The sequence below is a fragment of the Salvelinus alpinus genome, chromosome 9 (assembly GCF_045679555.1).
Source record: "Salvelinus alpinus chromosome 9, SLU_Salpinus.1, whole genome shotgun sequence".
Classification (NCBI taxonomy): domain Eukaryota; kingdom Metazoa; phylum Chordata; class Actinopteri; order Salmoniformes; family Salmonidae; genus Salvelinus; species Salvelinus alpinus.
This window is the reverse complement of record NC_092094.1, coordinates 697,236-709,602: the sequence shown is the minus strand read 5'-3', so window position 1 is coordinate 709,602 and position 12,367 is coordinate 697,236. Positions and strand designations below refer to the sequence as shown.

The following is a 12,367-nucleotide window of genomic DNA, read 5'->3' as shown; positions in this document are numbered from 1 at the left end:
TTTCCAGTGCTATTGATTGTCTATTTGTTGTCTATTGGTTGTCTATTGATTGTCTATTGATTGCTATTGGTTGTCTATTGGTTGTCTATTGGTTGTCTATTGATTGCTATTGGTTGTCTATTGATTGCTATTGGTTGTCTATTGATTGCTATTGGTTGTCTATTGATTGTCTATTGGTTATCTATTGATTGTCTATTGGTTATCTATTGGTTGCTATTGGTTGTCTATTGATTGTTATTGGTTGTCTATTGATTGCTATTGGTTGTCTATTGATTGCTATTGATTGCTATTGGTTGTCTATTGATTGTTATTGGTTGTCTATTGATTGCTATTGGTTGTGTATTGATTGCTATTGGTTGTCTATTGATTGCTATTGGTTGTCTATTGATTGTTATTGGTTGTGTATTGATTGCTATTGGTTGTGTATTGATTGCTATTGGTTGTCTATTGATTGCTATTGGTTGTGTATTGATTGCTATTGGTTGTCTATTGATTGCTATTGGTTGTCTATTGATTGCTATTTGTTGTTTATTGGTTGTTATTGGTTGTGTATTGATTGCTATTGGTTGTCTATTGATTGCTATTGGTTGTCTATTGATTGCTATTGGTTGACTATTGATTGTTATTGGTTGTCTATTGATTGCTATTGGTTGTCTATTGATTGTTATTGGTTGTCTATTGGTTGTCTATTGATTGCTATAGGTTGTCTATTGATTGCTATTGGTTGTCTGTTGATTGCTATTGGTTGTCTATTGATTGTTATTGGTTGTCTATTGATTGTCTATTTGTTGTCTATTGATTGTTATTGGTTGTCTATTGATTGCTATTGGTTGTCTATTGATTGTTATTGGTTGTCTATTGATTGTTGTTGGTTGTCTATTGATTGCTGTTGGTTGTCTATTGATTGTTATTGGTTGTCTATTGATTGCTATTGGTTGTCTATTGATTGCTATTGGTTGTCTATTGATTGTCTGTTGGTTGTCTATTGATTGTCTGTTGGTTGTGTATTAATTGCTATTCGTTGTCTATTGATTGTCTGTTGGTTGTGTATTAATTGCTATTGGTTGTCTATTGATTGCTATTGGTTGTCTATTGATTGCTATTGGTTGTCTATTGATTGCTATTGGTTGTCTATTGATTGTCTGTTGGTTGTCTATTGATTGTCTGTTGGTTGTGTATTGATTGCTATTGGTTGTCTATTGATTGCTATTGGTTGTCTATTGATTGCTATTGGTTGTCTATTGATTGCTATTGTTTGTCTATTGATTGTCTGTTGGTTGTCTATTGATTGTCTGTTGGTTGTGTATTGATTGCTATTGGTTGTCTATTGATTGCTGTTGGTTGTCTATTGATTGCTAGTGGTTGTCTATTTGTTGCTATTGGTTGTCTATTGATTGCTATTGGTTGTCTATTGGTTGTCTATTTGTTGCTATTGGTTGTCTATTGATTGCTATTGGTTGTCTATTGATTGCTATTGGTTGTCTATTGGTTGTCTATTGATTGCTATTGGTTGTCTATTGGTTGCTATTGGTTGTCTATTGATTGTCTATTGGTTATCTATTGATTGCTATTGGTTGTCTATTGGTTGCTATTGGTTGTCTATTGATTGCTATTGGTTGTCTATTGATTGCTATTGGTTGTCTATTGGTTGTCTATTGATTGCTATTGGTTGTCTATTGGTTGTGTATTGATTGCTATTGGTTGTCTATTGATTGCTATTGGTTGTCTATTGATTGCTATTTGTTGTTTATTGGTTGTTATTGGTTGTCTATTGATTGTTATTGGTTGTCTATTGATTGCTATTGGTTGTCTATTGATTGTTATTGGTTGTCTATTGATTGTTATTGGTTGTCTATTGATTGTCTATTGGTTGTGTATTGATTGCTATTGGTTGTCTATTGATTGTTATTGGTTGTCTATTGATTGCTATTGGTTGTCTATTGATTGATATTGGTTGTCTATTGATTGTTATTGGTTGTCTATTGATTGCTATTGGTTGTCTATTGATTGCTATTTGTTGTCTATTGATGGCTATTGGTTGTCTATTGATTGTTATTGGTTGTCTATTGGTTGTCTATTGATTGCTATTGGTTGTCTATTGATTGCTATTTGTTGTCTATTGATTGTTATTGGTTGTCTATTGATTGTTATTGGTTGTCTATTGATTGTCTATTGGTTATCTGTTGATTGTTATTGGTTGTCTATTGATTTCTATTGGTTGTCTATTGATTGTTATTGGTTGTCTATTGATTGCTGTTGGTTGTCTATTGATTGCTGTTGGTTGTCTATTGATTGCTATTGGTTGTCTATTGATTGCTATTGGTTGTCTATTGATTGCTATTGGTTGTCTATTGATTGTCTGTTGGGTGTCTATTGATTGTCTGTTGGTTGTGTATTAATTGCTATTCGTTGTCTATTGATTGTCTGTTGGTTGTGTATTAATTGCTATTGGTTGTCTATTGATTGCTATTGGTTGTCTATTGATTGCTATTGGTTGTCTATTGATTGTCTGTTGGTTGTCTATTGATTGTCTGTTGGTTGTCTATTGATTGTCTGTTGGTTGTGTATTAATTGCTATTCGTTGTCTATTGATTGCTGTTGGTTTTCTATCATGTTTAACCTAAAACAAAGTGTTGTATAAGTTACCAGTTTCTGGGCTGGTGTCTATTCCCACGCTGGAAGCAAACTCAGGCTTGTACTGGTAATGAACCAGTCTCATCTGACTGATCCGCTTCAGGTTGTCTGTAGTGTTTACCTACACACACACACACACACACACACACACACACACACACACACACACACACACACACACACACACACACACACACACACACACACACACACACACACACACACACACACACACACACACACACACACACAGAGGATGACAATGTATGGATGATACTATGGAGCTACACGCAGAACATATAGAACACACAGAACATACAGAATATACAGAACATATAGAACATACAGAATATACAGAATACACAGAACATATAGAACACACAGAACATATAGAACACACAGAACATACAGAATATACAGAACATATAGAACACACAGAACATATAGAACATATAGAACATACAGAACATACAGAATATACAGAACATACAGAACATACAGAACATATAGAACATATAGAACATACAGAACATACAGAACATATAGAACATATAGAACACACAGAACATATAGAACATATAGAACATACAGAACATACAGAATATACAGAACATATAGAACACACAGAACATATAGAACATACAGAACATATAGAATATACAGAACATATAGAACATATAGAACATAGAGAACATACAGAACACACAGAACATATAGAACACACAGAATATATAGAACATACAGAACATACAGAATATATAGAACATACAGAACACACAGAACATACAGAACATATAGAACATATAGAACATATAGAACACACAGAACATACAGAACATACAGAACATATAGAACATATAGAACACACAGAACATATAGAACATATAGAACACACAGAACATATAGAACACACAGAACATACAGAACATACAGAACATATAGAACATATAGAACACACAGAACATATAGAACATATAGAACATACAGAACATACAGAATATACAGAACATATAGAACACACAGAACATATAGAACACACAGAACATACAGAATATATATATCATTTTCACATTCTCATTTCATTTCATTACAGTACAACGGTTTGATTTGTTTAATCTTAGCTAGCTACTTAGCCGTCTTTGTATCAAAGATAATTGCGTAGCTAGCCAGCTATTCTTCGTTCTTTTAACGTAACTTTTAACGTAACGTAGTCAACACTGCTACCTAGCCAGCTAGCCACCGAACAGCAACACTGTAGTAACTATTACATTCAACGGAACGACTCGATTAGTGTAGTGTTAGCTAGCTACATAGTTGTCTTTGCTGTCTTTGTTTCTAAGATAACTGCGTAGTTTAGACTAATTCGGTTAGCTAGCCAGCTATTTTTCGTCCTTTTAACGTAACGTAACGTAGTCAACACTGCTCGCTAGCCAGCTAGCCACCGAATAGCAACACTGTAGAAACTATTACATTCAACGGATCAACGGAACGATTGATTAGTGTAGTGTTAGCTAGCTACATAGTTGTCTTTGCTGTCCTTGTATCTAAGACAATTGTGTAGTTTATACTAATTAACGAGCCAGTTACCGAGGTTACATAGCTAGCTACCGAGGTTACCTAGCCAGCGACACTCTCAAACAAAGTCAACAACGCAGCCACTGCTAGCTAGCCCACTTCCGCAGTACTGTATCATTTTAATAATTTTGGTCAATAAGATTTCTGCAACGCAAGCTTAACTTTCTGAACATTCGAGACGTGTAGTTCACGTGTCATTCCAATCTCCTTTGCATTAGCGTAGCCTCTTCTGTAGCCTGTCAACTATGTGTCTGTCTATCCCTGTTCTCTCCTCTCTGCACAGACCATACAAACGCTTCACACCGCGTGGCCGCGGCCACCCTAACCTGGTGGTCCCAGCGCGCACCACCCACGTGGAGTCCCAGGTCTCCGGCAGCCTCTGGAACTGCCGATCTGCGGCCAACAAGGCAGAGTTCATCTCAGCCTATGCTTCCCTCCAGTCCCTCGACTTCTTGGCACTGACGGAAACATGGATCACCACAGATAACACTGCTACTCCTACTGCTCTCTCCTCGTCTGCCCACGTGTTCTCGCACACCCCGAGAGCTTCTGGTCAGCGGGGTGGCGGCACCGGGATCCTCATCTCTCCCAAGTGGTCTTTCTCCCTTTCTCCCCTTACCCATCTGTCTATCGCCTCCTTTGAATTCCATGCTGTCACAGTTACCAGCCCTTTCAAGCTTAACATCCTTATCATTTATCGCCCTCCAGGTTCCCTTGGAGAGTTCATCAATGAGCTTGATGCCCTGATAAGCTCCTTTCCTGAGGACGGCTCACCTCTCACAGTTCTGGGTGACTTTAACCTCCCCACGTCTACCTTTGACTCATTCCTCTCTGCCTCCTTCTTTCCACTCCTCTCCTCTTTTGACCTCACCCTCTCACCTTCCCCCCCTACTCACAAGGCAGGCAATACGCTCGACCTCATCTTTACTAGATGCTGTTCTTCCACTAACCTCATTGCAACTCCCCTCCAAGTCTCCGACCACTACCTTGTATCCTTTTCCCTCTCGCTCTCATCCATCACTTCCCACACTGCCCCTACTCGGATGGTATCGCGCCGTCCCAACCTTCGCTCTCTCTCCCCCGCTACTCTCTCCTCTTCCATCCTATCATCTCTTCCCTCTGCTCAAACCTTCTCCAACCTATCTCCTGATTCTGCCTCCTCAACCCTCCTCTCCTCCCTTTCTGCATCCTTTGACTCTCTATGTCCCCTATCCTCCAGGCCGGCTCGGTCCTCCCCTCCTGCTCCGTGGCTCGACGACTCATTGCGAGCTCACAGAACAGGGCTCCGGGCAGCCGAGCGGAAATGGAGGAAAACTCGCCTCCCTGCGGACCTGGCATCCTTTCACTCCCTCCTCTCTACATTTTCCTCTTCTGTCTCTGCTGCTAAAGCCACTTTCTACCACTCTAAATTCCAAGCATCTGCCTCTAACCCTAGGAAGCTCTTTGCCACCTTCTCCTCCCTCCTGAATCCTCCTCCCCCTCCTCCCCCCTCCTCCCTCTCTGCAGATGACTTCGTCAACCATTTTGAAAAGAAGGTCGACGACATCCGATCCTCGTTTGCTAAGTCAAACGACACCGCTGGTTCTGCTCACACTGCCCTACCCTGTGCTCTGACCTCTTTCTCCCCTCTCTCTCCAGATGAAATCTCGCGTCTTGTGACGGCCGGCCGCCCAACAACCTGCCCGCTTGACCCTATCCCCTCCTCTCTTCTCCAGACCATTTCCGGAGACCTTCTCCCTTACCTCACCTCGCTCATCAACTCATCCTTGACCGCTGGCTACGTCCCTTCCGTCTTCAAGAGAGCGAGAGTTGCACCCCTGCTGAAAAAACCTACACTCGATCCCTCCGATGTCAACAACTACAGACCAGTATCCCTTCTTTCTTTTCTCTCCAAAACTCTCGAACGTGCCGTCCTTGGCCAGCTCTCCCGCTATCTCTCTCAGAATGACCTTCTTGATCCAAATCAGTCAGGTTTCAAGACTAGTCATTCAACTGAGACTGCTCTTCTCTGTATCACGGAGGCGCTCCGCACTGCTAAAGCTAACTCTCTCCTCTGCTCTCATCCTCCTAGACCTATCGGCTGCCTTCGATACTGTGAACCATCAGATCCTCCTCTCCACCCTCTCCGAGTTGGGCATCTCCGGCGCGGCCCACGCTTGGATTGCGTCCTACCTGACAGGTCGCTCCTACCAGGTGGCGTGGCGAGAATCTGTCTCCTCACCACGTGCTCTCACCACTGGTGTCCCCCAGGGCTCTGTTCTAGGCCCTCTCCTATTCTCGCTATACACCAAGTCACTTGGCTCTGTCATAACCTCACATGGTCTCTCCTATCATTGCTATGCAGACGACACACAATTAATCTTCTCCTTTCCCCCTTCTGATGACCAGGTGGCGAATCGCATCTCTGCATGTCTGGCAGACATATCAGTGTGGATGACGGACCACCACCTCAAGCTGAACCTCGGCAAGACGGAGCTGCTCTTCCTCCCGGGGAAGGACTGCCCGTTCCATGATCTCGCCATCACGGTTGACAACTCCATTGTGTCCTCCTCCCAGAGCGCTAAGAACCTTGGCGTGATCCTGGACAACACCCTGTCGTTCTCAACTAACATCAAGGCGGTGGCCCGTTCCTGTAGGTTCATGCTCTACAACATCCGCAGAGTACGACCCTGCCTCACACAGGAAGCGGCGCAGGTCCTAATCCAGGCACTTGTCATCTCCCGTCTGGATTACTGCAACTCGCTGTTGGCTGGGCTCCCTGCCTGTGCCATTAAACCCCTACAACTCATCCAGAACGCCGCAGCCCGTCTGGTGTTCAACCTTCCCAAGTTCTCTCACGTCACCCCGCTCCTCCGCTCTCTCCACTGGCTTCCAGTTGAAGCTCGCATCCGCTACAAGACCATGGTGCTTGCCTACGGAGCTGTGAGGGGAACGGCACCTCAGTACCTTCAGGCTCTGATCAGGCCCTAAACCCAAACAAGGGCACTGCGTTCATCCACCTCTGGCCTGCTCGCCTCCCTACCACTGAGGAAGTACAGTTCCCGCTCAGCCCAGTCAAAACTGTTCGCTGCTCTGGCACCCCAATGGTGGAACAAACTCCCTCACGACGCCAGGACAGCGGAGTCAATCACCACCTTCCGGAGACACCTGAAACCCCACCTCTTCAAGGAATACCTAGGATAGGATAAAGTAATCCTTCTGACCCCCCCCCCCCCTTAAAAGATTTAGATGCACTATTGTAAAGTGGTTGTTCCACTGGATGTCATAAGGTGAATGCACCAATTTGTAAGTCGCTCTGGATAAGAGCGTCTGCTAAATGACTTAAATGTAAATGTAAAATGTAAATACAGAACATATAGAACACACAGAACATATAGAACACACAGAACATACAGAATATACAGAACATATAGAACACACAGAACATATAGAACATATAGAACATACAGAACATACAGAATATACAGAACATACAGAACATACAGAACATATAGAACATATAGAACATACAGAACATACAGAACATATAGAACATATAGAACACACAGAACATATAGAACATATAGAACATACAGAACATACAGAATATACAGAACATATAGAACACACAGAACATATAGAACATACAGAACATATAGAACACACAGAACACATAGAACATACAGAATATACAGAACATATAGAACACACAGAACATATAGAACACACAGAATATATAGAACATACAGAACATACAGAATATATAGAACATACAGAACACACAGAACACATAGAACATACAGAACACACAGAACACACAGAACATACAGAACATACAGAACATACAGAACATACAGAACATATAGAACATACAGAACATACAGAACATACAGAACATACAGAACATACAGAACAAACAGAACATACAGAACATATAGCTACAGTTCGATGGCTGTATGGTTTCAGGACAATGAACAGAAGACAGAATATAACATGTTGTGATTTATTGTAATATTTTATAGCACAAATAAAAACCAATTCTCTCAGGGATTATTTGGATCATGATCGAGCACGCATTTTCACAACTACACAAACACATGCAGAGCACACACCACATACACCCCCCTCACCTCGTGGACGTTCTCTTTAGCCCGTATATCGGAGGGGTGCACCAGTGACCCCATCACCTTCAGGTTGCCGTGGATGACCATGGCCTCGTCTGGCCGGTCGGTGTTGATGCCGACCCGGCCGTGGTGGTACACTGAGTCAGGTAGCTGGCCTCGCTGCCACAACACCTCACTGTCACTCTCAAACTGACCGGGGTTAGACGCCTGGAAACACAGAGCGGGGCAGACAACACACAGATATTTAGAGTTGAGGGGAGCTGTAAAAGATGATTTGAGTTACAAATGTAATTACAGATCCTGGATTCCTCTTCCGTTTGCAGTGCTTAGTTCTCCACCGAGTAGCTTCCTCTTCCGTTTGCAGTGCTTAGTTCTACACCGAGTAGCTTCCTCTTCCGTTTGCAGTGCTTAGTACTCCACCGAGTAGATTCCTCTTCCGTTTGCAGTGCTTAGTTCTCCACCGAGTAGCTTCCTCTTCCGTTTGCAGTGCTTAGTTCTCCACCGAGTAGCTTCCTCTTCCGTTTGCAGTGCTTAGTTCTCCACCGAGTAGCTTCCTCTTCCGTTTGCAGTGCTTAGTTCTCCACCGAGTAGCTTCCTCTTCCGTTTGCAGTGCTTAGTTCTCCACCGAGTAGCTTCCTCTTCCGTTTGCAGTGCTTAGTTCTCCACCGAGTAGCTTCCTCTTCCGTTTGCAGTGCTTAGTTCTCCACCGAGTAGCTTCCTCTTCCGTTTGCAGTGCTTAGTTCTCCACCGAGTAGCTTCCTCTTCCGTTTGCAGTGCTTAGTTCTCCACCGAGTAGCTTCCTCTTCCGTTTGCAGTGCTTAGTTCTCCACCGAGTAGCTTCCTCTTCCGTTTGCAGTGCTTAGTTCTCCACCGAGTAGCTTCCTCTTCCGTTTGCAGTGCTTAGTACTCCACCGAGTAGCTTCCTCTTCCGTTTGCAGTGCTTAGTACTCCGCCGAGTAGCTTCCTCTTCCGTTTGCAGTGCTTAGTACTCCGCCGAGTAGCTTCCTCTTCCGTTTGCAGTGCTTAGTTCTCCACCGAGTAGCTTCCTCTTCCGTTTGCAGTGCTTAGTTCTCCACCGAGTAGCTTCCTCTTCCGTTTGCAGTGCTTAGTTCTCCACCGAGTAGCTTCCTCTTCCGTTTGCAGTGCTTAGTTCTCCACCGAGTAGCTTCCTCTTCCGTTTGCAGTGCTTAGTTCTCCACCGAGTAGCTTCCTCTTCCGTTTGCAGTGCTTAGTTCTCCACCGAGTAGCTTCCTCTTCCGTTTGCAGTGCTTAGTTCTCCACCGAGTAGCTTCCTCTTCCGTTTGCAGTGCTTAGTTCTCCACCGAGTAGCTTCCTCTTCCGTTTGCAGTGCTTAGTTCTCCACCGAGTAGCTTCCTCTTCCGTTTGCAGTGCTTAGTACTCCACCGAGTAGCTTCCTCTTCCGTTTGCAGTGCTTAGTACTCCGCCGAGTAGCTTCCTCTTCCGTTTGCAGTGCTTAGTACTCCACCGAGTAGATTCCTCTTCCGTTTGCAGTGCTTAGTTCTCCACCGAGTAGCTTCCTCTTCCGTTTGCAGTGCTTAGTTCTCCACCGAGTAGCTTCCTCTTCCGTTTGCAGTGCTTAGTTCTCCACCGAGTAGCTTCCTCTTCCGTTTGCAGTGCTTAGTTCTCCACCGAGTAGCTTCCTCTTCCGTTTGCAGTGCTTAGTTCTCCACCGAGTAGCTTCCTCTTCCGTTTGCAGTGCTTAGTACTCCACCGAGTAGCTTCCTCTTCCGTTTGCAGTGCTTAGTACTCCGCCGAGTAGCTTCCTCTTCCGTTTGCAGTGCTTAGTACTCCACCGAGTAGATTCCTCTTCCGTTTGCAGTGCTTAGTTCTCCACCGAGTAGCTTCCTCTTCCGTTTGCAGTGCTTAGTTCTCCACCGAGTAGCTTCCTCTTCCGTTTGCAGTGCTTAGTTCTCCACCGAGTAGCTTCCTCTTCCGTTTGCAGTGCTTAGTTCTCCACCGAGTAGCTTCCTCTTCCGTTTGCAGTGCTTAGTTCTCCACCGAGTAGCTTCCTCTTCCGTTTGCAGTGCTTAGTTCTCCACCGAGTAGCTTCCTCTTCCGTTTGCAGTGCTTAGTTCTCCACCGAGTAGCTTCCTCTTCCGTTTGCAGTGCTTAGTTCTCCACCGAGTAGCTTCCTCTTCCGTTTGCAGTGCTTAGTTCTCCACCGAGTAGCTTCCTCTTCCGTTTGCAGTGCTTAGTTCTCCACCGAGTAGCTTCCTCTTCCGTTTGCAGTGCTTAGTACTCCACCGAGTAGCTTCCTCTTCCGTTTGCAGTGCTTAGTTCTCCACCGAGTAGCTTCCTCTTCCGTTTGCAGTGCTTAGTTCTCCACCGAGTAGCTTCCTCTTCCGTTTGCAGTGCTTAGTTCTCCACCGAGTAGCTTCCTCTTCCGTTTGCAGTGCTTAGTTCTCCACCGAGTAGCTTCCTCTTCCGTTTGCAGTGCTTAGTTCTCCACCGAGTAGCTTCCTCTTCCGTTTGCAGTGCTTAGTTCTCCACCGAGTAGCTTCCTCTTCCGTTTGCAGTGCTTAGTTCTCCACCGAGTAGCTTCCTCTTCCGTTTGCAGTGCTTAGTTACTCCACCGAGTAGCTTCCTCTTCCGTTTGCAGTGCTTAGTTCTCCACCGAGTAGCTTCCTCTTCCGTTTGCAGTGCTTAGTTCTCCACCGAGTAGCTTCCTCTTCCGTTTGCAGTGCTTAGTTCTCCACCGAGTAGCTTCCTCTTCCGTTTGCAGTGCTTAGTTCTCCACCGAGTAGCTTCCTCTTCCGTTTGCAGTGCTTAGTTCTCCACCGAGTAGCTTCCTCTTCCGTTTGCAGTGCTTAGTTCTCCACCGAGTAGCTTCCTCTTCCGTTTGCAGTGCTTAGTTCTCCACCGAGTAGCTTCCTCTTCCGTTTGCAGTGCTTAGTTCTCCACCGAGTAGCTTCCTCTTCCGTTTGCAGTGCTTAGTTCTCCACCGAGTAGCTTCCTCTTCCGTTTGCAGTGCTTAGTTCTCCACCGAGTAGCTTCCTCTTCCGTTTGCAGTGCTTAGTTCTCCACCGAGTAGCTTCCTCTTCCGTTTGCAGTGCTTAGTTCTCCACCGAGTAGCTTCCTCTTCCGTTTGCAGTGCTTAGTTCTCCACCGAGTAGCTTCCTCTTCCGTTTGCAGTGCTTAGTTCTCCACCGAGTAGCTTCCTCTTCCGTTTGCAGTGCTTAGTTCTCCACCGAGTAGCTTCCTCTTCCGTTTGCAGTGCTTAGTTCTCCACCGAGTAGCTTCCTCTTCCGTTTGCAGTGCTTAGTTCTCCACCGAGTAGCTTCCTCTTCCGTTTGCAGTGCTTAGTTCTCCACCGAGTAGCTTCCTCTTCCGTTTGCAGTGCTTAGTTCTCCACCGAGTAGCTTCCTCTTCCGTTTGCAGTGCTTAGTTCTCCACCGAGTAGCTTCCTCTTCCGTTTGCAGTGCTTAGTTCTCCACCGAGTAGCTTCCTCTTCCGTTTGCAGTGCTTAGTTCTCCACCGAGTAGCTTCCTCTTCCGTTTGCAGTGCTTAGTTCTCCACCGAGTAGCTTCCTCTTCCGTTTGCAGTGCTTAGTACTCCACCGAGTAGCTTCCTCTTCCGTTTGCAGTGCTTAGTTCTCCACCGAGTAGCTTCCTCTTCCGTTTGCAGTGCTTAGTTCTCCACCGAGTAGCTTCCTCTTCCGTTTGCAGTGCTTAGTTCTCCACCGAGTAGATTCCTCTTCCGTTTGCAGTGCTTAGTACTCCACCGAGTAGCTTCCTCTTCCGTTTGCAGTGCTTAGTTCTCCACCGAGTAGCTTCCTCTTCCGTTTGCAGTGCTTAGTTCTCCACCGAGTAGCTTCCTCTTCCGTTTGCAGTGCTTAGTTCTCCACCGAGTAGCTTCCTCTTCCGTTGGCAGTGCTTAGTTCTCCACCGAGTAGCTTCCTCTTCCGTTGGCAGTGCTTAGTTCTCCACCGAGTAGATTCCTCTTCCGTTTGCAGTGCTTAGTTCTCCACCGAGTAGCTTCCTCTTCCGTTTGCAGTGCTTAGTTCTCCACCGAGTAGATTCCTCTTCCGTTTGCAG

At 44.9% G+C, this 12,367-nt stretch overlaps 1 protein-coding gene across 5 annotated transcripts in view; it reads right to left on the bottom strand.

Annotated features, from left to right (window-relative positions):
• Positions 1-12,367, bottom strand: part of myrf (myelin regulatory factor) — a 117,831-nt gene that overhangs the window by 26,780 nt on the left and 78,684 nt on the right. For all 5 annotated transcript variants that reach the window (XM_071415628.1, XM_071415632.1, XM_071415630.1 and 2 more), the window contains exons 12-13: positions 8,319-8,519; positions 2,647-2,755 (exon numbers count right to left, since the gene is read on the bottom strand). In XM_071415628.1, coding sequence (XP_071271729.1) covers positions 2,647-2,755; positions 8,319-8,519 — 310 coding nt within the window. The remainder of the gene's footprint in view (positions 1-2,646; positions 2,756-8,318; positions 8,520-12,367) is intronic.